Genomic DNA, 25848 nt, shown 5'->3' with positions numbered 1-25848 from the left:
TTCAAACTCCAAAGAGAGGACGGCCATCTCCAGGCAAAGGGAGCCCAGCAACACATGCAGTGACATCAGGAAGCCCTCTGAATGCTCAGAAGAGACCGTCCAAGAGATGTGCACACCTCCCATTGGATGTACGCAGGGACCTAGTTGCACATTTTCCACGAAAGACAGGGAGAGGACGCTGCAGACACTGCGATAAAGGATACACCAACACGCAATGCAGCAAGTGTGATGTTTGCCTTTGCTTTTCAGAGGACAAGAACTGTTTTTAGGACTTTCACAACCAATGAAAGTCAGTCATGAAAAGAAAAAAAAGGAATGGAGAAGTTGCTAGAAAAAGCAAGAGTTTTATCTTGTTTAATATTTTTTTTTTAATAAATGACTTCAAAAAAAATATGACTAATGTGTGATTATTATTAATGTTATATACCTTCATGGGGCTAAGTAAGCAATCAAACCTGCAAATGAACCTTTTGTTGTTCTGAATTATTGTTCAGACAATGTGAGTACAAATACCGATATTCTGCTCCCAGCTAAGCCCAATGTTGTAATATTACAACATTTCTCTAAAAACGTACATGAACATTTTTTTTTTTTTTTAAACTCTGCATCAAAGGCCTTCTACAACAACATCTGAAAGGTAAAATATATATATATTTTTTTTATTATTTTTTTTTTAGGTTTTTCTATATTTGGGTCTTACAGGGAATACAGGAATACAATGTGCCAGGGTGGGGGGAGTTGACAGTGTTGCCAGGTTCAATATCGTTAGCATGGTTTCACCTGTCTCCTCGTATACTGTGTCATCTCAAATCTGAAAAAACTAGCTGCTCATACACACAAACCACAAGGGAAAAGAAAGAGAGAGAGATTGTCCAGTGAAGCATAGATGTCCATCTTCCACTCACTGATATTAAATCTTCAGTTCTTAATATTATTACAAGTAAAAAGCTTAGCTGCAGGCTAAGATACTTGCTTGGATTGCAACCAAATGTTTTTTTTATGTTAAGATGTTCACATTTGTTCTATCCCTCTGGTCTGAGGTCTGAGGGTTTATTCAGACACAGATAATTTTCGCATGCTTTGAAATTGTTGTTAATTTGAACAAATGTAAGTAAATTCCATGACTTTGTTTGTATTCAGCACAAGTTCAGCTCCAAAAATGTTTAAGAATGTATTTTCTGATTGTACTTACAAAAAAAATTACCTTTCCCGTTGTGATGAAAACAGGTTTGGTCACTTGAGGTGCCTTAGGTTTGTAAAAAGCACAACATTTCCATCTGCTCGATTGTTTTAAAGAACTAATTTGCAATCCTAAAAATGTGTGTCGTTTTGTGACCAAGAGTTTGTGGTGGGAGGGGTAATGGCGCTGTTCACTGAATATGTAGTATTGTGTTTTTGCCAAGAGTCAGATTAGATAATCAATACCACTTTCATGTCTGCTCGGTAAAAGTGAAGATACAACTAGCAGTCGGTTAGCTTAGCTTAGCTTACTTTATCATCCATCCATCCATCTTCGTCCGCTTATCCGGTGTCGGGTCGCGGGGGGAGCAGCTCCAGCAGGGGACCCCAAACTTCCCTTTCCCGAGCAACATTAACCAGCTCCGACTGGGGATCCCGAGGCGTTCCCAGGCCAGGTTGGAGATATAATCCCTCCACCTAGTCCTGGGTCTTCCCCGAGGCCTCCTCCCAGCTGGACGTGCCTGGAACACCTCCCTAGGGAGGCGCCCAGGGGGCATCCTTACCAGATGCCCGAACCACCTCAACTGGCTCCTTTCGACGCAAAGGAGCAGCGGCTCTACTCCGAGCTCCTCACGGATGACTGAGCTTCTCACCCTATCTCTAAGGGAGACGCCAGCCACCCTCCTGAGGAAACCCATTTCGGCCGCTTGTACCCTGGATCTCGTTCTTTCGGTCATGACCCAGCCTTCATGACCATAGGTGAGGGTAGGGCGAAAACTGACCCGGTAGATCGAGAGCTTTGCCTTCTGGCTCAGCTCTCTTTTCGTCTCACAACGGTGCGATAGATTGAATGCAATACCGCACCCGCTGCGCCGATTCTCCGACCAATCTCCCGCTCCATTGTCCCCTCACTCGCAAACACAACCCCAAGGTACTTGAACTCCTTCACTTGGGGTAAGGACTCATTCCCTACCTGGAGAAGGCATTCCATCGGTTTCCTGCTGAGAACCATGGCCTCAGATTTAGAGGTGCTGATCCTCATCCCAACCGCTTCACACTCGGTTGCGAACCGATCCAGTGAGTGCTGAAGGTCGCAGGCCGATGATGCCATCAGGACCACATCATCTGCAAAGAGCAGCGATGAGATCCCCAGCCCACCAAACTGCAACCCCTCCCCACCCGGACTACGCCTCGATATCCTGTCCATAAATATTACAAACAGGATTGGTGACAAAGCGCAGCCCTGGCGGAGGCCAACACTCACCTGAAACCAGTCCGACTTACTACCGAGAACCCGGACACAGCTCTCACTTTGGTCATACAGAGATTGGATGGCTCTGAGTAGAGACCCCCTCACCCCATACTCCCGCAGCACCTCCCACAGTATCTCCCGGGGGACCCGGTCATACGCCTTCTCCAAATCTACAAAACACATGTAGACTGGTTGGGCATACTCCCAGGCTCCCTCCAGGATCCTTGCGAGAGTGAAGAGCTGGTCCATTGTTCCACGACCAGGACAGAATCCGCATTGTTCCTCCTCAACCCGAGGTTCGACTATCGGCCGAACCCTCCTTTCCAGCACCTTGGAGTAGACTTTACCAGGGAGGCTGAGAAGTGTGATACCCCTATAATTGGCACACACCCTCTGGTCCCCCTTTTTAAAAAGGGGAACCACCACCCCAGTCTGCCACTCCTTTGGCACCGTCCCAGACTTCCATGCAATGTTGAAAAGGCGTGTCAACCAGGACAGCCCCTCCACACCCAGAGCCTTGAGCATTTCTGGACGGAACTCATCAATCCCCGGGGCTTTGCCACTGTGTAGTTGTTTGACTACATCAGTGACTTCCGCCTGGGAAATCGACGACAATCCCCCATTATCCTCCAGCTCTGCCTCTAACATAGTATTAGTCGGATTCAGGAGTTACTCAAAGTGCTCCTTCCACCGCCCTATTACCTCCTCAGTTGAGGTCAACAGTGTCCCATCCTTACTGTACACAGCTTGGATGGTTCCCCGCTTCCCCCTCCTGAGGTGGCGAACAGTTTTCCAGAAGCACTTTGGTGCTGACCGAAAGTCCTTCTCCATGTCTTCTCCAAACTTCTCCCACACCCGCTGCTTTGCCTCTTTCACGGCAGAGGCTGCAGCCCTTCGGCCCCGCCGGTACCCTGCAACTGCCTCCGAGTCCTCCGGGATAACATATCCCGGAAAGACTCCTTCTTCAGTCGGACGGCTTCCCTGACCACCGGTGTCCACCACGGTGTTCGTGGGTTACCGCCCCTTGAGGCACCTAAGACCCTAAGACCACAGCTCCCTCGCCGCAGCTTCAGCAATGGAAACTTTGAACATTGTCCACTCGGGTTCAATGCCCCCAGCCTCCACAGGGATGCACAAAAAGCTCCGCCCGGAGGTGTGAGTTGAAAGTCTGTTGGACAGGGGCCTCCTCCAGACGTTCCCAATTTACCCGCACTACACGTTTGGGCTTACCAGGTCTGTCCAGAGTCTTCCCCACCCTCTGACCCAACTCACCACCAGATGGTGATCGGTTGACAGCTCTGCCCCTCTCTTCACCCGAGTGTGTGTCCAAAACATACGGCCTCATATCAGATGAAACGATTATAAAATCGATCATTGACCTCGGCCTAGGGTGCTCTGGTACCAGGTACACTTATGAGCATCCCTATGTTCGAACATGGTGTTTGTTATAGACAATCCATGACTAGCACAGAAGTCCAACAACAAACAACCACTCTGGTTTAGATCAGGGAGGCCGTTCCTCCCAATCACGCCTCCAGGTGTCTCCATCATTGCCCACGTGTGCGTTGAAGTCCCCCAGCAGAACAATGGAGTCCCCACTGGAGCCCCATGCAGGACTCCAGTCAAGGTCTCCAAGAAGGCCGAATACTCCGAACTCCTGTTTGGTGCATATGCACAAACAACAGTCAGAGTTTTCCCCCCACAACCCGCAGGCGAGGGAGGCGACCCTCTCGTCCACGGGGTAAACTCCAACACAGCGGCGCCAGCCGGGGCTTGTGAGTATCCCCACACCCGCCCGGGCGCCTCACACCCTGGGCAACTCCGGAGAAGAAAAGAGTCCAACCCCTATCCAGGAGTATGGTTCCAGAACCAAGACTGTGCGTGAGGTAAGCCCCACCAGATCTAACCGGTAGCGCTCCACCTCCCGCACCAGTTCCGGCTCCTTCCCCCCAGAGAGGTGACGTTCCACGTCCCCAGAGCCAGCGTCTGCCGCCCGGGTCTGGTCCGTCGAGGCCTCTGACCTTCACTGCCACCCATGTGGCATCGCACCCGACCCCAATGGTTCCTCCCACAGGTGGTGGGCCCATGGGATGGAGAGGGAGTTACCACGTAGCTTGTTCGGGCTGTGCCCGGCCGGGCTCCGTGGCAAACCCCGCCACCAGGCGCCGCCGCCGGCGAGCCCGCCTGTCTGGGCCTGGCTCCAGACGGGTGCCCCGGGCTTCCTCCGGGCAGGGTCACTCCATCTCTGCTTAGCTTTTTCATTGGGGTTTTTGAACCATTCTTTGTCTGGCCCCTCACCAGTATTTATCATAAATACTTGAAATTGGGAAACAACCTGCCAGGCTCTGTCTAAAGGTAACAAAATTAACGTTCACTAGTTAACATGTCATATCTTTTCTGTAGATCTCGTTCATACAAAAAACAAGTGTAAAAACAAGTTGTGGTTTTACAGGAGGTTAGCCTTTTTGTCACCATGTGGTTGCCAAGAAACCAGCAGAAGCCACCAGCACCACAACTTTTCTTTTTACACTTTGTTTCTGTAAGGATTTAACAAACAATATATAATTGTATTTGATTACCTTTAGAGGTGCTGGTAGGCAGATTTAGTTACTTTTGGATAGGTCCAGGCTAGCCGTTGTGAAAAAAAAACATTCATTGTTGAAATGTAGGCGTTTTGTTGATTTTGGTTTCTTTGACAAAAGCTGTGTACAGCACTAAATCATGGCTTTCCAGCTGGGGGAGAAAAGTGACTAGTTGAACATCCGAAGTGCTACTGTCCCAATCATTCAGCGAGCTTTAAAGGTATAGGGAGGCACTTTTTTAATCAAATGCTGCTCATACTAAATACAGCCACAGTATGTTTCACCCTACTAACTGCTTCTCTACCTGGCTTTTCTTCATCACACTGTGATGGTCGCTGTGTCTTTCTCACCCCTTTTCTTCTATGTATATCGCCTCAACTTTCCTGTAGAAGATAAGGATGATGTCCCAGCAATTGGCCCTAGGATACTATTGCCGTTTGTTTATTGTTGTGTTTGATAGATCTACAGGGAGGGCTCAATTATCACTGCCGCTTTTTAAGAGTGACCTTGGAAACTCATTTGTTTCTCTCCTGTTAACCACAGATCCAATACTGCCCGCAGACAATTACAACCATTGTGCAGTACACACATTCTTTCTCAGTTGTGTGATGTGATTGATGGTGTGAATGTGTGTATATTAGGGTGCGTGTGGGTCTTTTGCAACCTTCCTCTGTGATGATGGCGAAGCATTATGCGAACTGGGTTTGACATAAATTAAACAATAGGGGAGAAATAAAGAGAATAGCCACTGGTTTGACAATGTCCACATTTGTCTTCTGCTTCATCTTAGTCAAACAAGTCATTTGTTCTGTGTGCCATTTTGTTGAAGGCAAACATTCAATAATATAAGCCATTAGGCTCTGTATGGTTTCCTCATCAGTATTGTTCCACAGTCCATTCAATAACAGTTTAGTCCTATTGCTTTGCTATCTGTGACTTTGCCTACATCCACCTTGACTTTTTGAAGAATAATAATAAATCACACTGACACTGGAATCAATTGCAGAACAAGTGGCACTACATTCTTTACTTCCATGAATTGAGCTGCTTGAGATTGTTTCTGCCCCATTTCCTCTGCTTGTCTGTATGCATCTCAGGAGTATCTCAAGTTACTTTTACACTTTAAGCAGTGGAAAGGTCATGGTGTAATAAGCAGATTCACTTTTTATATAGATTCACTCAAGAATAGTTTTGGTGGGTGAATTATTTGGGTCAAGCTCTTATATTTGGGGTAACTTATTGTGGAGAACTTTTAACTTTGTAACATTTAAAGTTCCCATAAAATCTGTTTTTATATTATCTTATGAAATGATCGTAACTGAACCAAATTTAAGCAAAATAAAAGCCATCTATCATGCGAGGCATCAGTTTAAAGTATGGGTAAAGTGTAGTTTTGCTTTTTAACTGGAGATTCAGCACTAGCGATTGCATCACCTCCAACACTAAATTATTGGGGGGGGGGGGGGGTTCATTTGACAGACATGCCGATGTCCCTGAAAAACCTGACCCATTGTTTGATGTGAATATCATGTCCTAGTCAGGAAAAAAAAAACACTTCTACAGCTTAAGACTTGTGGCTACTATACATTTCTCTTTGGTGAAGGAAATGAAACAGCATGGCAGAGTTGAGGTTAGTTTTAATTTGCATAGATATTAAAATTGGAAGAGTATATCCTCAATCACTTTGATTGAGAAGGAAATGTGTGTATGATGATTGGTTATAAATAGCAGGATCATGGGTAGGTCATATGGCAGTTGTACCGATAGTTACCTACAAACTTGTGGTGAGTTTTAACAACTGCTGCATTTACACTGTTTTTAAAATTAGTGACAAAAGTGCATTTGTAGGAAGCTTCAAGATACAGTACTGTAGTCTTGAGGAAATGTAACAAAAACAATTAACAAAAGAATGAGGGAGCCAAGATGAAGGCTGGTGTGTTGTTATTCCCAAAAGGAATTTTCTTTCAATCAGTGTACATATATGTTCTGTGAGGGCAGAAAATGAGTTGTGGGAGGAGGAAGAAGGAATCCCTCAGAAGATTTAACAACGCTCTCTGATGGGGCCAGAGGTCTGCGCATGAATAATACATGAGGGCTGAGAGAGGAAGAAGAACAATACATTTTGGACCTGTTGGACCAGGGAATCCAAGAGAAAAGTTGGCTCTGCAGTTTTACTGGCCTTGCAAGGCCTTGTTTTTGTGCTCAGAGCTTCAGTCTGCATGGTGCAGCACAGACCCATGATACATAACTGCCCTGAACGCCTCTCTTAATACTTTGGCCTCAACTTTTAGTGTAAGGTTGATGGTTTTTACTGCCTGGGTGGTTGTTGTTTGAAGAAATTAATGAACAGTGTTGAGAGTTCTATGTTGTTTTGAGCAGGGGGCTCTGGTGGTTCATTTAAACCCCCAGTGTATGTCTGGTCTCGGTTACATCTGAAGGTCAAGGCTGCAGCTCCATTGCCAGAGCTTTAATACTGCCATTCTGGACTTAAGGGTCTTCCACACTGATTAGTTTTTACCTCAGAAGGATTGTGTGTGTGTGTGTGTGTGTGTGTGTGTGTGTGTGTGTGTGTGTGTGTGTGTGTGTGTGTGTGTGTGTGAGTGTTAGAGAGTGTGACCGAGAAAGGGAAAGAGAATGTATTGATATATGCGTAAGTGCTTGTAACTGTGAATGTTTGCTAGTGGTGGTGTGCGTGCGTGTGGGCATCATGTACATCTGGACAGACTGGCCTGTGCTATAATTCACATACCCTCATTAAAAAGCTGAAAGTTTTGGCTTTAAAGTCACTGTGACCCCCGGTCTGCAGTAAGCACCAGGACCTGCATACTGAGCACAGCTCTGATTGATCTACCTAAGTAGCTGCAATTAACAGGGACGTTCTTCGTCCCCACTGCACGCATGCAACCACCCACACATGAGCGCATATGTGGTCATCTGATGCTGCATCACAATGAATTCATTTAATGAGCAGTGATTTAAAGCGTTTGATCCTAATGTGGCACTTGTCACCTTTGACACCTAAACTCCGCCCATCACTGATTATGCATAGAGGCATTTGACACCTTCGCCCCCCGAACAGAAAACAGATGACATGAAACGATGAATATAAAGCAGAAAAGAGACCCTTTCCACTGGGAAGGGTTGCTGAATTGCCTGATGACGATGACCTTTGTTCAAAATCCTGAAAGGCATTAACAATTTAATGAGTCACATCTCATCAGTATGGTAAGTATCTCTATGCTAGTGTTACATAAATGGATTTTGTCTTGCCCTGGCGTATGGCTAAGACCCTCAGTCATAATATGACAGTGAAAAGACAAGTTTAAGAAACAAGGATTTGCCAATCTGACTTCAGATACTATAGGAAATTGGATGTTGCCTATGAAGTTGTGTACCCATTACACAATTTCAGGTTTTTTATGAATGTTGATACCGTGCAATGGAAGTGGAAGTAAAAGAGCTGAATCAAAGCCTAGCTGTTTCTCAAAAAGATCTGCGTGGTTCACAGCTCAGTCCCCTCAGTGAACAACACCACTGGCTGCCTCTATCACCTTGTCTTGCCCAAAATACATTTCTTGGACAATCATCAAAAGTCTGACTCAGACTGAGGAGCTTTGGGGCCTGGAAATGGAAACTGATTTAGCGCTGCTCTCTCAAGACGATTCCGCATACAATCTAATATGGTCAGCCAGACAGAGAGAGAGAGAGCGAGATGTGAAAAGGAACTATAGAAGTGGCCACAACACCCTTCAGGAGACCTCCATCAGCCAGCTCAGGACTTTTTCTGTCGCTCCCCATGGTCACTTTCACCCTAAAACTTTAGTTTTCAGCAAAAAAAGGGGCGGGCAGTGAAATGGAGCAAGGCAGAGGTGACACTAGGTCAAAATGATATTTATGGTGGTATGTTCATCCCTTATATTTATTAATCGCCCAATCCGTAATGGCATACCCATTAGGCCTGTCACGATAACAAATTTTGCTGGACGATAAATTGTCCCAGAAATTATTGCGATAAACGATAATATTGTCATCGAGAGACCATTTGCATCTAATATAATGATAATGTCATAATAATAATAATAATAATAATAATAATAATAATAATAATAATACTACAGGTACACCTTTTCAAAGATCAATACACTTTTATTTCTAAAGAATATTTAACACTGGAACTGGAAGACATTTTAAATATCCACAATATGTCTTTGATCTCCTTTGGTATGTCGTCTTTCACGCTGATGTACAGTTGTGGAATTGCCATTTGTGACACGTAAGTTCTCTACATTTTACAATTATTTAACACTAAATATTACATTTAAATAATATATAATTAATAAATAAAATCTATATGTATGGCTATCTGCCACGTGGCGAGTAAATGTACCAAAATAGTTCTGTTTTTCTGGCTTCATTTTGGCGAAGGTGCGGCTTCTGCTCCTCTGCAGGTCGGAGCTTCGTGGGTGCGGGCCGACACACACACACACACACACACACACTCACACACTCACACACACACAGGCGCCAACTCTGACATACTTTCCACACTCCGTGTCCGCGGACAGCTGTAGGCTTGTACCGTTAATGTTCTGTGCATTGTCGGACACATGCAGCAACTTTCCTGAAACCGCTTGCGAGACTGACGAGTCTACAGCGGCGTGTATGTCCGAGCCCATCTCCACAGTCTTCACCTGCAGGTTGTCAGCTATGTGGTTTGGAATGAAAGGGAGAAAACGGGACGCCGAGTAACACGGTGGATGTCGCTCATATACTTTTTTTTTTTTTTACGGCGCCTTAACTGCAAAGTGCTGCAGGAAACCCTGCTCCAACTCTCTAGCTCTCTCCGCCTGGAGTAGCCTACCGCCCACACAAAGACCATGCGACTGACAAGAGGGTTCACTCCTCGTTACGCTAAGGAACCGAGAGTGGTCCTCCAGTCTCTTTGGTAGAGAAAGAGAGGGAGAGATGAGGAAAATAAACAAGCATGCAAATGGAAATTATCACGGCCGGAAAAATTATCGAGCTCATTTTTTTTTATCATGCGATAACTCGATTTATTGACTATCGCGACAGGCCTAATACCCATCAGTTCCTTATCCTCTGTCATTGCCACAGTTTATCACAATCTTAAGTCAGTCTTTAGATTGCTTGTTGTGTGTTTAATGAAAGTTACTTCCAGTTCAAATTGACTTTAATTCAAAAGGACATTTTTATTTGTCCCTATGGTGAAAAGGGAAGTAACTGTAACATGTCAGGCTGTTTGCATTGATATCTTGGCGCTGGTGTTTTGAGGCCTTTCTATGTGTGTGGGGGCTCTGGGGATCATTTACTGTAATTTCTTTTGTGAGATTTAGTACCCAGGATTGAGCTGTTACAGGACCCAGCTATGTACTTATAGCCAGAGGTAATTCTGGCACTCTGTCCTAGTAGTACCACTCCAAACACACATGTGCCAGACACTACATGATCCCCTCAATGCTTCATCTTTAAGTGATAAAACATCTCCTGAGGCATGCCGACTCACTTTATCTTGTCTTGCACTTGCCGTTGTGAATCAAGGCCAGTGTCGTACAAAATGGCTTCACATTTCCGCCTCATTTTCATTATACCATGCAGCCTCCTGGCCACACTGACATAAAGGAACAAGTAATAATCTGATCAGATAAATAATTTAATTATGTCCATGTTTGAAACTATATAGAAAAAAAGAGAGCTTGCCGATAAAGACAGAGTATGTGATTGAATTGATGTGGGACATTTATATGGTTTTCTTGATATACTATTTTCCCATCCATTATGCTTTAGATAAAGGGCCCAGCTTTAAGTCATGGGTAGTTGTGGAATGTTCAGTGAAGTAAATAGACATCCAAGAGTCCAATAATTTAACATTGATAATGCAACCTACCCTGATGGAAATTGGGGCTACAGTTGCTACTAGGTAACATCAGAACATAGTTCTATGCTCTGATGTTACCTAGTAGCAATTTTGAAGTCCATCACTCTACTTTTTGCAAAAACTGTAAAAAGAATTCTTAAACCTATCAACTCCCACGTTTTTGTTTCAATTGACACCAAATTTGGGGAACTTCATCTCCAGACTGTCTTCCACAAATTTACAATTCAGATTTTTGATGCATCAAAAATTGAGCCCACAGTGCATTAACACGTTTTACTGCATACATTGTATAAACAAATCCTGCAATTTTTTCCATACTAAATATTTGATGTTCATGGAGAAAAAAATCATAACATTCGAAGATCACTGTAGATTTGGTGTGCACAATTTCAGAATTTTATCTCAAAAAGTGAATAAAAAAGTTTGAATTGTGTCCTCATCTACGCATTGCAGTCAATGCAAAATAGAGTATCTTTAAACATCAGTCTGGCATTTATTGATCTTTGTAAAAATAAATTACAGGCATCTCTGTTGCCTTCTAATGAGAAATTCATTTTTTACAGCAGTTTAATATTCTGCATTTTCACGCAAGCCTGCTCCTTGTCTACTAGGCGTTGTGATGCCACCTGTGACATCACCCAGATAATAGCTCCCTGAAATCAGAAACTGCCTATGGCGTCAAATGTTCCGAGTTTGAGCCCATGGTGTTGCAAGATGATCATACATATATCTAATCAGGCATTGCGTTGTGGAAAACTGCCCTGCATATTTTCAATGTGTGACTGCACGGGCGCCCAGATAGCTCAGTTAGTAGAGCTGGCGCCCATATATACAGGTTTACTCCTCGACGCAGCGGGCCTGGGTTCAGTTCCGCCCTGCGCCCCTTTGCTGCATCTCGTTCCCCCCGCTCTCTCCCCTTTCATGTCTTCAGCAAGAAATGTGTGACTGCACCTGATTCTGATTAACGATCCGTCCAGTTTTGGAAAGCCATGTTATTGAGTCGACCCAGGCTGACTCAATAAAATATATATTCCCAATAGCTAGAAGAGTCATCACTTATGCAAAGGCTCCCTGAGATCAGCACATGCCTTTGGACCCGAAGATTGTGAGTTCAAAGCTCAATTATATCTTATACATAATCAGCCATTGGGCTTTGGACACTTTCCCTGTGAGTTTAAAATGCTTGGCCCCGACCATCGCTGCCGAGCAGCTATAACCTGATCTTATTATTTATATAAGACCGTTTTTATAATACCTAAAGCCATTTCATGAAATCTTTAATAGTATTCTTTAAAAGCCTTGTTTATGGTTGGTCTTTCCCATGTTACAATCACTTGCGTGGACAGTGAGTTGTTTTGTGACGTGAAGCAGCAAAACTGGTTTATGTGGAGCAAACAGAAGAGGCACTGAAAGCTAACATTAGCAGCAATATATGCGAGGTGGATAGTGCAGTACAAATATCTTTGTTTGAAAGTTATCCTCAAAATATGGCCCAGGTGCTGCTTAATTTGACAATGTTGCTCCTGCAAGTGAGTTTGTGGGATATACATACTGAACATACAACACACGTGTTGCGCACACACTGTGATCAACACTTACCTTTACACACACACACACTTGAAATACCCACTCTTTTAATCAAGGCCTCTGATGTAGGCTAAGTATTAATAGGAGCTCTTTCGCCTGGTTAGGACATAGGGTCAACGCCACCCATGCTCCTCAACCTTTTGTGACTTGAACATAACTGTTTGATAACTTGTTTGATTAGTGAAGCTTGCGTTAATGGAAATCTCTTATACAAGGGTTGAGGTCATTGGCTTACAAGTGAGGGGATGGCTACATGCTGAAAGCAGCCATGGAAGACAGGAGAAACACTTATGTTTCATCAGTAACATACTCTCTTTTCTGCACTCTGCTCCATCTTCCTGCTGTCTGCGTGCAGTGTGGCTGAAAAAGCCAAATCACAGACATTTTGATGTGCCATCTTTTCTTTCTCATTTAAATAAGTATTTTCATAAAACTGGGCTGTCTATGCAGTATAATGGCACAAAGACTTTCTTAAATTGGTGCTACATAGCCAGAGAAAACAGAACAGGTGCCGTGATATTCCCTTACGCTCAAAACATAGAACACCAGAAAAACTGGTGGGTGACAAAATGTGAGAATCAATATAGCAGCTGGCTGGTAACAAACAATCTCATCTTACAGTTAAAAGGTAAGCTAAAATATGTTTCTAAAAACATTTTTTTTAACCTCCGTTTTTGCATCACAGGGAACAGTATGGTGCCCATTTCCTGTTCACAAACTGTCATATTTCAGCTAAACAGTGCACTAAAATATGCTTCTGAAAACTTTTTAGGCGAGAAGTAGGCAATTCTGTATCATTATCTTGGTTTATATTTGATCACCACTGCCTAGTTTTACAGTTTTATCTGAGTTTGTTCTGAGTTTGAGAGATGGAGGGAGAGAGAGAGAGAGAGAGGGAGAGGCAGCTCTCTCTCTTGATCCACTTCTATACTCTGTCTGTAAATGGAAGTACAATGTTCGAGCAACAGGCCCTAAGGCCAGCGGCAAACCTCCAAGTGAAGCGTTTTGCATCTGCTGGCCTGTGAGTAGGGAGATTTGGGCACTGGTAAGATGGAGAGAAGTGTAACATAGTTCATTTACACATACTACCATTGTTATGATACAAAGCGTGTTGAATAACAGCAAAGTATCCCTTTAATCAACATCTCATTTCCGCCTTGCATTTTTTTCATACCTGCTGCCCAAAAATCTTTTTAAAAATCTTTTCCACTCTTTCTGTTTCTCCTTCTGATCCCTCTGGTGAGCTTGTGTTCAGCTTAACTAATAAATTAAGCTACTGTACATTGAAGCTGAAGCCCCACTGCAGCAAGAGTGTACGTTATAAACGAATAGTGCTGTGTTTTCAGCAAAATGAAAGCTAATTCAGTCTACATCTAGAAACCTCCATGCTTTTAAGTGATCCTAAGAGAGCTCTACAGCGTAGTCAGTCACGTATCTCCACCAAACACTCTCACTAGACTGAGTATCTCTTCATAGTAGATCCCGACCTTATTCGGTTAAAGCTGTTTTATTCTTTTGTCCCTGCAGAATCGGTAGATGTTTTTCCATTCAAAGAACAGTTATTAGCTTGCAAAATAATCTCTCATACCTATTTTCCCATCTCTTTCTCCGTTTTATTTAATTTTTTAGTCACATTTTCACTCTGCTTTCCCTTTGCTCTTTTCCTGTGCCTTTTTTTTACCTTCCAGTGATATTAATGAGAACTGTTTGGAGGTGTACTTCAGTATGTATCTACTCTATAGAGTGAAGCAGATGTGTAGGTTGGAGGGATAAGGTGGACACAGTTGGGGAAATGTAATTTACAGATTGGCAATTGGAGTTAATGCCCAACCGTTGTGTGTGTGTGTGTGTGTGTGTGTGTGTGTGTGTGTGTGTGTGTGTGCGCGCGTGTCTCAAGATAAAACATGATGTGTTCCCAAATGACTTTGGCTTTAACAACTGTAGAACTGCTTGGTAAGCAACAGCCCTCATTAGCATACAGATCAGGAGGCACTATAAGTGTTTGTAAAGTATAATTCACTTCTGCTCTTTCAAAGCAATAAAAGGAGTGTCCTTTCTCTGCAAATGCCAATGCTGGTCTTTCCTGGTCTAATTTTTTTATTGGGCCACAGTTTGGTTAAGAGTCGTTAACATTACAGTTCCCCTTGGGTACCAGACCCTTCCTTTAATAGATCTTAAAAATGTGTAACCTTTTTACATCTCTTTGTCAAGGAGGCCACATTAATTTTGAAACATTAGTATAATTATCATAAACAAACAAGACAATCACCGGGAAGACTGGCAGGTTCTGCCAGCCTCTATAATATATAGTCTTCCATTGGACTTGACTTTATTGGAAATCTGATGGATTACATAATTGCTTTATGGCACAAAACAGAAGCATAGGCAAGCACATTTGTTTTTTTATAATGGAACTCTATAGAGTGAATACAAGATGGTAAAGCAATTATTTAAGGAAGACATGATGTGTGCATCAATAACAGTTACTCATACAGCAGCATACTATACTATATATATAATATACTATATTATGTATCCCAAGTTTATGGTGTCCACGATGCTTTGCCTTGACAAAATAAACAAAATAACAAATTATTAGATACAAAAATGAAGTGACATTCAGATTATCTGAAACAGTCAGGTTAATTTTCCATTGTCCATGTAAAGAGGTGTATCAGTGCTTAGACTGATGCTACAGATATCACTGGTACATATCTAGTCTTTGACCTTAAATACTTTTACGAGTGTACAGGATATGCTGAATATTACTGCACTTTGCAATCTGCTCTCTTCACATGTTCTAGTTAAAACAGTCATGTGCTAAAATTCTAATATACTATGGCACTCTTCTCTCTGACTCTGTCTACAGGTTCACTGGCCCCAACCTTCCCTCACCCATCATTAGCAGCAAGAATTGGCTTCGTCTGCACTTTACCTCTGATGGCAACCACAAGTTGAGAGGTTTCAGCGCCCAGTACCAAGGTAAGATGAAAAGAGGTTTTGAATTTTAAAAGAACAAATTAATAATGTGTGCCAGGTTTAATTTTGTAGATGGATCCGCAAATAATTGCTGGATTTTCACAATATTTGATTTAGATATTCTTGGTCCCCCTAAAGATACATTCTAATATTTATGTCTTCTTCTTATTCACCGTTATTTAACCAGGACAAGACTCATTGAGATTAAAAATCTCTTTTTCAAGAGTGTCCTGGCCATTTAAAGTTAGAAAAGATTAAATACTCACTCAGAGGGAACGTGAGAGAATTCTATTCTACCTGGGGATCTTTCATGGACTATTTTGATGAGGTTTCTGCAGTGGACTGGGAAGAGGTGTAGTGCTACCTTGAGGTTAACTAAATGACTTGCCTGTACTTAATTATCTGGTTTTTTTTTTTTTTTTTTTTTTTATTTTATCTTTTATTTTTAACTTTTTCATTTTGTATATGTTCTTTTTCTTCTTCTTATGCTTCTTTATGTAGCATTTTGTCTGTATGTAGGATATATCTTACCTTGTCTTTTTGTTTGTGGGAGGCTCACTTTACTCCAAATGTATACTTGTACTGATAGGTGATGAGGATGCATGGGGACTGGGGAGGGTGGGGAGTGGTAGACGACGTTTGTGTAGGTAATGTATATTGTGCTGTATATTTGTGTATTTATGTGCATGGCAGCACTGCTGCGCTATGTACAATTGTATAGAAAAGGTGAACATAAAATTTACCAAAAAAAAAAAAAAAAAAGTGTCCTGGCCAAGACAGGGAGCAGTACAACCACACATACGTACAAACACAAAATACACAAAAAACAACTGAATCAGCAAATCCCTCAAAGTCAACCACAATCTTAAACACATCAGGCAAAACATCTACAGCCAGATGTGGCTGACTCCAAGTCACTCACCATTTATAGTGACACACTCAAGTGTTAAAATCTGAAAATAGTTTCCACTTGAACGCAAGAAATAGCAGCCCTGAAATGAAACATATTTGTACTCCCCAGGGGACAAACTCACCATTTTGGACACTCCATGAGCTTTCCTCTTGGAGTGTCCAACATATATCTCATAATCTAAGAGGCACATTGCCATGAAATTTGCTGAGCATATTCTTGCTCCTAAGGGAATTAAGTGTTAGTGACCTTAGTAAAACCCCAGTGTATGGATTGACTGATATGGATTTTTTAGTGCCGTTACAGATTTTTTTCCATCAGCTTTAGTCGATGACCGATACGGGCTGCCGATATTTGGAGCCAATACTGCCTTTGCTCCCTCAATTTACATCATAAAAATGTAAACCCTGCTACGCTGGATTTGATTTCGGAATCTGATCTGCCATTTCTTTAAAAATAATAAACAAAAACACAGATCAGTTTCACTTCTGCAATCATCTTACATTCTAACCCAAATGATGTGTGCAATGTGCATCATATGGATGGGTGCACTGCGTATGGTTAACTGTGCAAGGGTAAAAGGCTTTCATCGACATCTTCAACACAGCCTTGATGATGCATTGCTTGCTGACTTATTATAAGACAGATATAATCAGGTCATCACAAAATGTCCTTTGTTAACACATTTAAATAATTTAAGAAAACAATAAACCTGAAAAGTAGCCATTGAAATAAAGTGCTTGATTTGTAATTTAAGACTGCCACCAGCACTCTGCTAGAGGGGGAGGGGCAGTGCATGGTCTGCATGTTAACTGCAGCGTCTCCAGCAACACAGAGCTGCCTGTGGACGCCTGTCTGTTAATAAGGCTTTAAAACTATCGGCGAACACAACAGCCGCGTATCGGCCGATGTTGTTACACGTAAAAACGCAAATATCGGCCCGATATATCACTACCCCAGCGTCTTTTATTTTTGCCAACCTGTCAAGACAAAATGAACAGGGAACCATCAATATGTTATCAGGTCTAATAAAGAAAAAACTTTTGCCAGTTTTGAAACTATACCTGCAACAAGTGAAATAATTTCATTATTGTGGCAGATTAGTTGAGATGCTTTCAGGATGAAGAATCATTATTAGAGTGACACACACACACACACACAGACACACACACAAACACAGAAGATATGAACAAGGGAAAATGATTACTTTGTCCACAAAACATGTGATCTCTAAGGACCTCACCTCTAGCCATCCGCTTGAAATCTCAGAAGATGGGAAGAGAGAAAGAAGGGGGAGACAAAGACAAAAGAGAGAAGGGGGGATGAAGAATATGGATTGGGTTCAATGTTAGATAAATGTTTAGAAGATCAGAGAGAAATGGGAGGCTAAGACTTTAATTAGATTAAACACTCTTCCATCCCCCAACCTCCCACCAGCCATTCTCATCACGACAGTTCCAATGATTCCACAGCAGCCGCATGTTGGAGTGATGACATGACTGTTGATTGAAAATCTTCTTTGGCTCTATTTATTTCATTTTCTTCTTTAGTGTCCTTTATTTTATGTGGTACAGGAAACAGCCCCACACATCAAACCTTGCAGTCAATAGCTTAGTATCCTTACTGGAAACATGATGATATGTTTTTCTTCCTTTTTTAATCAGGGCAGCAAATCCGAAAAGAGAGTTTTCTCTTCTGGAAGCATAATAAACCAACTTTTTGACACATGACTCAGATTAGCTTTGAATTGCAATGAGGCTGAAACTGAGCAAAGGATAAAAACATATTTATGCAAAACAAGTAAAGTTCCATTGTCAGGAACCGCCAAAGTAATTAAATAGGATGAGTGTGAAGGGAAGCACAGACAATGCTGATGGTGTTTTTGAATTTGGCGAATAAGTATGCATTTAGATGAGCCTCCTACTTTGCTATGATGGCTTTGTTTGTTTTTAATTTTCTCTGCAGTTATCGTGAAACTCAATAATTTAAACCTCATATTTTTACTGTATAGAGATTTTGCTCCTTGTATACCCTGCCTTCTAATCCTAATAATCTAATAATAATGTTATTCCCTGCACTTTTCTATCCAAAATATTGCAAAGAAATTGTATATCGTTGAGTTCTATGTATAATTTTTATGGAGTAACACTTATCATATATATGTTGTAGATCCTTTTAATAAGGTACAGAACTTAGGTTTAATTTTCATTTTTGTTTAATTGCTTTGTCAAAACTTCTGTGAACATATCTGGAGTAGGTGTGGGGGACAATGGTGTATGGAACATTTTATATTATATACAGTGTCTGCTGCAGTCGTTTAGGCACTGCTGAAATGTGTGGCCGTCATTTTTGCACTTCCTGCTGTCTTATATGTCTCTCTGCTCTGTTTCCCTCTACAGTGAAGAAGATGACTGAACTTAAGTCTCGTGGTGTAAAGATGTTGCCTAGCAAAGACAACCACCACAAGATATCAGTGTGTAAGTTGCAAACCTTAACTGTCAACTAGGGCTGGGCAATATATAATATGATCACGATAATTTTTTCCATATTGTTCGATATCGATATTTATCACGATATATAATTTGATAATGCTGCCAGTTTGAAGAGTATGCTGATAATAACTGAAGCCTGAAGAAACCAGAGAGTTCATTAGTTAAACTTTAGAATATAGTTTATTAACATAAAAAATAGAATAACATAATGTAACATTTAACTGTGCAAACATGGCTTGGTTTAGAATAGATTTTGTGATAAAAGAATATATTGAATAACTTAACTGGACAAATATACTTGTGGGAAGACTAACGTTAACATGGGCCCGCATTTTCAAACTCTGTGTGGTCACTGGGATGGTACCTTTTTCAAGTGACAGAAAAGATTGGTTGTGTTTCCCGTCTTGGTCGACACCGAGCGACGGCATATTTTGCTAATCTGCGCTTCGTCGCTTTTAAGATATCCAGACCACTTCCATATAATTCACATCGTGTTACCTTTTTTGTCAACAATTTCCTCAGCTTTGGAGGATAACGCAAGTTCACTTTCAATTCAATTCAATTTTATTTATAGTATCAAATCATAACAGAGTTATCTCGAGACACTTTACAGATAGAGTAGGTCTAGACCACACTCTATAATTTACAAAGCCCCAACAATTACAGTAATTCCCTCAAGAGCAAGCATTAGAAGTGGCTATTGCGACAGTGGCAAGGAAAAACTCCCTTTTAGGAAGAAACTTGGTGACTCTTGGTAGGCGGTGTCTGACGGGGCCGGTTGGGGGTGTGATGGCGATAATAGTCGCATTAAAGATAGTGGAACAGTGACTTTGAAGGTGGTCGTTGTAGTTCATGTCACAGCAGGACGTTGCGGGATGAAACGTGGCGCTGCAGAGCATGGGTGGGTGCAGCAGACGCAGCAGGACGCGGCCGGGCGTTGAAGAAACATAAGGACTCCGGGGAGTAAACTCCCCCAGAGCTAGGTTAGTAACAAGCAGTTCTGGGACAGGATGCATATAAAAGGAAACAAATGAAAACATTGATGAGAGGCTGTACTGGCCTGCCTCCCTCTACTCACACTATATTATTGATTATATGATCAATAAATCTGATGACTACGAAGAGAAGCAGGTGGGCCGGGTTAGGCGGACGCTGCAACTCCTCACTTCTTAACTATAAGGTTTATCAAAGAGGAGAGTTTTCAGTTTATTCTTAAATGAGGTGATGGTGTCTGCCACCCTAACCCAGACTGGGAGCTGGTTCCACAGGAAAGGAGCCTGGTAGCTGAAGGCTCTTGCTCCCATTCTACTTTTGGAGACTCTAGGAACCACAAGTAACTCTGCATTCTGGGAGCGCAGTGCTCTAGTGGGACAATAAGGTACTAAGAGCTGTTCTAGATAGGATGGTGCTTAACCATTTAGGGCTTTGTAGGTCAGGAGAAGGACTTTAAAGTCAATCCTGAGTTTCACAGGAAGCCAATGCAGAGTAGCTAAAACAGGAGAAATATGATCTCTTTTCTTAGTTCTCGTCAGAACACGTACTGCAGCATTCTGGATCAGCTGGAAAGTCTTAAGGGACTTATTTGAGCAACCTGACAGTAGGGAATTACAATAGTCCAGCCTGGAAGTAACGAATGGATGGACTAGTTTTTCAGCATCGTTTTGAGACAGGATATTCCTAATTTTGGCAATGTTACGAAGATGAAAAAAGGCTGTTCTCGATGATTGTTTTAGATGGGCGTTAAAGGATATATCCTGATCAAAAATAACTCCTAGATTTCTGACAGTAGTGCTGGAGGCCAGGACAACAACATCCAGAGTAGCTATATCTTTAGATAATGAAGTTCGGAGGTGTTTAGGGCCCAGCACAATAATTTCAGTTTTGTTACAGTTTAACATCAGAAAATTATAGGTCATCCAGGATTTTATATCTTTAATACATGCTTGAAGTTTAGCTAACTGACTTGTTTCGTCTGGTTTGATTGATAAGTATAATTGGGTGTAAATCCGCATAGCAGTGATAGTTAATTGAGTGTTTCCTAATGACATTACCAAGAGGAAGCATATATAAGGAGAATAAAATTGGTCCAAGCACTGAGCCTTGTGGAACGCCATGTTTAACTTTCGCGTACTTAGAGGATTTATCATTAACATTAACAAATTGAGATCGATCAGAGAAATAAGACTTAAACCAGCTTAGTGCAATTCCTTTAATTCCGAATAAGTGTTCTAATCTCTGTAACAGGATTGTATGGTCAATAGTGTCAAAAGCAGCACTAAGATCTAATAAAACAAGTATGGAGACAAGTCCTTTGTCTGCAGCAGTTAGAACGTCGTTAGTAATTTTCACCAGTGCCGTCTCTGTGCTATGATTCTTTCTAAATCTTGATTGAAAGTCTTCAAATAAGCTGTTGCTATGGAGAAAATCACATAACTGATTAGCAACTACTTTCTCAAGGATCTTGGAGAGAAAGAGAAGGTTAGATATAGGTCTATAGTTTGCTAAGACCTCAGGATCAAGGGTGGGTTTTTTCAGAAGAGGTTTTATCACAGCTACTTTAAATGACTGCGGTACATGACCTGTTAATAGAGACATATTGATCATATCTAGTAGAGAGGTGTTAACCACGGGTAATGCTTCTTTGAGTAGCCTCGTTGGGATGGGGTCTAAGAGACAGGTAGAGGGCTTTGCTGAAGATACCTTTACCATTAGTTGTTGAAGGTCTATAGGATAAAAACAGTCTATGTATATGTATACAGTATGTAACAGTATATGTCAGGTCTAGTCGTTCTTTCTAGCAGTCCTGCGTTGAAAGGTGAACCATTAAAAGTTGAGGGCAAAAGGTGATGAATTTTATCTCTAATTGTTATAATTTTATCATTAAAGAAGCTCATGAAGTCATCACTACTCAGAGCTAGAGGAATAGATGGCTCAGTAGAGCTGTGACTATCTGTCAGCCTGGCTACAGTGCTGAAAAGAAACCTTGGGTTGTTCTTGTTTTCTTCTATTAATGATGAGTAATAGTCTGATCTGGCATGTCTGAGGGCCGTCCTTTAGGTTTTCAGATTGTCTTGCCAGTCCAAACGCGCCATTTACTTTTAAGTTTTCGCGAGTTTTGCTTTAATTAACGAGTTTGGGAGTTATACCAAGGTGCTAGTTTCCTTTGCTTCATCTTCTTCTTTTTGCAACAGAGTCTAAAGTAGTCCGTAGGCAGGCCGTAACACCATCTACACAATTGTCGATTTGAGAGGGACTAAAGTTTAGATAAAGGTCCTCTGTTGTATTAAAACAAGGTAATGAGTTTAGTGATGTTGGAATGTCTTCCTTAAATTTAGCTATAGCACTGTCAGATAGGCATCTAGTATAGTAGCTTTTATCTAATTTCGTATAATCGGGTATTAAGAATTCGAAAGTAATTAAGAAGTGGTCTGATAATAAAGGATTTTGCGGGAATACTAATACATCTTCAATTTTGATACCATATGCCAGCACGAGGTCGAGGGTGTGGTTAAAACAGTGCGTGGCCTCATGCACACTCTGACTGAAGCCAATAGAATCTAGTAGTGAGTTGAAAGCAGTAGTAAGGCTATTGCTGTCAACATCCACATGGATATTAAAATCACCTACAATAAGTACTTTGTCTGATTTAAGGACTACACATAATAAAAACTAAAAATTCAGAATACGGACCTGGAGCTCGGTAGACAACAACAAATATAATTGGCTGTACTGATTTCCGTGTTGGATGTTGAAGATTAAGAACAAGGCTTTCAAAAGAGTTATAATTTAGTTTAGGTTTAGGATTAATTAACAGGCTTGAATCAAATATGGCTGCAACTCCCCCTCCTCGGCCTGAGCCTCTAGGAATTTGAGTATTAATATGACTGGGAGGAGTCGCATCATTTAGACTAATATATTCTTGATGGCCCAGCCAGGTTTCAGTAAGACAGAATAGATCAATTTGATTATCAGATATCAATTCATTTATTAGTACTGTTTTAGAAGACAGAGATCTGATATTTAGTAATCCACATCTAATTTTCCTATCCTTTTCTATCATTGCAGTGGTAGTTTTAATTCCAATTAGGTTGTTAAGTATTGCCCCTCTCTTGGTTACCTTTGATTTAACTGATCTTAGTCGAGGAACAGACACCGTCTCATTTTCTTTTGGGACAGGCTGTGGCTAGCGTGAACTGGATGCTAAATTGACTATGTTTGCAGTCAACTTCTTATTACTTAAGGGCTTCACCACTTTGTATGGTCTGTTGTTGATTATAATTGGAATAGTACTAGTACTACATGTTACTGGAATAGCACTAGTACTACATGTTACTGGAATAATACTAGTACTACATGTTATCCTGCAGAAATTTTTTTCAGATTCATCCACTTGTATAGTGCTATCAGGATCAATACCTGGGGGACATGAATCTGTGATATTTTCAACAGAATGTCAATACTTGCCTTTCAGTGTGGTCGTTATGTTGTCAGATAGCATCCTGGCTCCGTGTCGGTTTGGGTGGAGACCATCATGCTTCAGGAGGTTGGGCATTTCCCAGAACAAGTTGAAGTTGTCGACATAGGGAATGCTCAAGGAAGTGCAGAGTGGTTCCAGCCAGGTGTGGAGCCAGAACAGTCTGGACCATCTCTCCACACCCTTCCTGTAGGTAGGTAGAGGCCCAGAGATGACAATCCGTTTACCTGTGCCCATCAGGGTGGAGAGGAGAGTGGTGAAGTCTTTCTGGAGTGCTATCGACCTTCTCTCTCTGAAATCGTTTGTGCCCACATGCACGATGATGTTGTTGACCTTGGCGTGGCAGGCGAGGATGCCGGGAAGTTTGTGCTGGATGTCACGGACCTTGGCACCGGGGAAGCAGTAGACCTTGGAGGGACCGCTAGGTAAAGGGGGAATGTGGAGGTCCCTTACCATGGAGCTTCCGATGACCAGCGTGGAGGTTGATGAGTCCGAGGGGGGAGAGTCCGCCCTCAATGGGCGCGTCGACTGTGTGGATGGACCAGGATGAGCTGCGTGGGGACGTGGCAGAGAAGGGAACTCCTCGTCGTTCATCAGAATGCTGTAGCGATTTTCTAGTTGTAGGGGTTGGGCTGGGGCTGAGCGTTATCCTGACCGCCTGCTCTGGTGCTTGCTTACACGCCATGGCTCAGGCTGGTGTGGAGTGGAGCTGGTTAGCAGAGTTGGCTGGGTCCTCGGCAGAAGCCGAGGAGAGACAACAGGGTCAGAGGTTGTATTAGTGCGTGGTGGGGTGAGAGTATTGCAGGGCACAGTGGAATCAAGACATCCGACAGTGTGTGTGTGAGGGGAACTTCCAATGATAATTGAGTCGAGGAACTGTTCACTTGCCTTGATCTGGTGGAGAGTCGATATTCTGGCTTCAAGTTCCACTATCTTCTGGCTGAACAGGAGGCACTTTCACCGTTGCTTTCGTGCCTATGCCCCTCGGTTCCACTCATTTCTTCCATTTTCTTCAACACCGGCAGCTCAAACAATGCTCTGCATAGGAAATGGGCGTGTACGTTGACGGGCAAGCCAAAAACAACTTCTTCTTCTACTATTGACATTTTTTGATGGTTGGCAAACAACTTTTGGTGCGCATTGCCGCCACCTTCTGAAATGGAATTGAGTTTATTTCTGCTGTGTGATAGGCTGTTAGATCTATCCATATCGAGTAAAATATGTCCAAAGTTAATCATCGTTATCGACCTGAATTTTAGTGCGATCCCATATCAAGATTGTTTTATCGCCCAGCCCTACTGTCAACAGCGTGTTGCCAATAAGCTGGTCAGTAACGAATAGTTCCACTTATTCAGTGCAATGTCCCCTGAGTTATTAAGGGAGAAAATAACTTCAAAGGATTACTTTAAAGAAAACTTCAATATACAAATGTGGACTGAGATTTACTTTGCACAGTGTGACGAAATGGAAAGCAACTCTAATGTAGCATCATGTTGATGTGGACAATGTATTTTCCTCCTTATGCATCTTGGGTAAAAACCCTGGCAATGGCATCAGATGCCCACTTGCCATCACTTTTCTTTCTCACTGCACTGCAGACTGACACCAGTGGCTATCATGCTATGAGTCTGCAGTGCTGTTAAGGGTTTAAGGATTTTGCTCAAGGATAAGCAGCAGGTATAGTTGCAGTAGGAACTGCAACCCTGACACAGAGCCTGTGAAGTGCATCAGTCTTAAAAACAACTGTTCTGTTCTGTCTATTGGAGAAGAAGCCAGACAGTCGTTTTGACCAGTCTCCACACTTGTTCAAAGTCATTTTAAAGTTTTATTTTTTTTCCTCTACTGCTTGGCCAGAGAACCGGGTGAATGCCGACGGTTGTAAGATGTACAGACACAAAGGACGCACAGTCTGTGCTAGAGATGCACTTCTAATGGACAGCAGTAATTGCATTGGTTTCCTTGCCCTTGTTCTGCCTCATCCTCTGTCTGAACTCACTGTTCATTAGCCATTCTGCTTTAACATCTGTAACATTAGCAACTTGACAGCTATGAGTCACATGACTAGAGTGATACAGAGGGATGTTGAAGGGTTTAAGAACAACCTGTCGAACAAAAAAAAGGTGCATTAATGATAATCCTGCCTCAAGGCCATTTACAGTTGATTTTATCCACTTCTACCTCCTACTTTATCTTTGGCTTTTAATCTGTGTGTCTCTCAGGAAAATCTGTCTTCTTTTCTTTCATTTGACTTGCTTTAATGTTCTTTTTACTTTTTATTTTCGCTTTACCTGCTTCCACTTTAAATTCCCTGTCTCCAGTATTTATTTTTATTTTGCATAATTCGACAAGCCTGTGACCCCTAATGGAAAGACAGACACATTATGGAAAATGCTTTTTCAAGTGAAAGTAACAAAAGTTAATTGCTTTGATTCTCCCCCTGTGACTGTAAAATAAATTAAAAATAAATTACAAATACATATTCTTCAGTTACCATTTG

General features: G+C 42.0%; 1 protein-coding gene across 1 annotated transcript in view; it reads left to right on the top strand.

Annotated features, from left to right (window-relative positions):
* The window catches only part of csmd2 (CUB and Sushi multiple domains 2), a 282360-nt gene that overhangs the window by 123659 nt on the left and 132853 nt on the right, over nt 1-25848 (top strand). The window contains exons 6-7 of the mRNA XM_028597331.1: nt 15366-15478; nt 18785-18862. Coding sequence (XP_028453132.1) covers nt 15366-15478; nt 18785-18862 — 191 coding nt within the window. The remainder of the gene's footprint in view (nt 1-15365; nt 15479-18784; nt 18863-25848) is intronic.

The sequence above is a fragment of the Perca flavescens genome, chromosome 14 (assembly GCF_004354835.1).
Source record: "Perca flavescens isolate YP-PL-M2 chromosome 14, PFLA_1.0, whole genome shotgun sequence".
NCBI lineage: Eukaryota > Metazoa > Chordata > Actinopteri > Perciformes > Percidae > Perca > Perca flavescens.
This window is presented reverse-complemented; position numbering and strand designations above follow the sequence as displayed.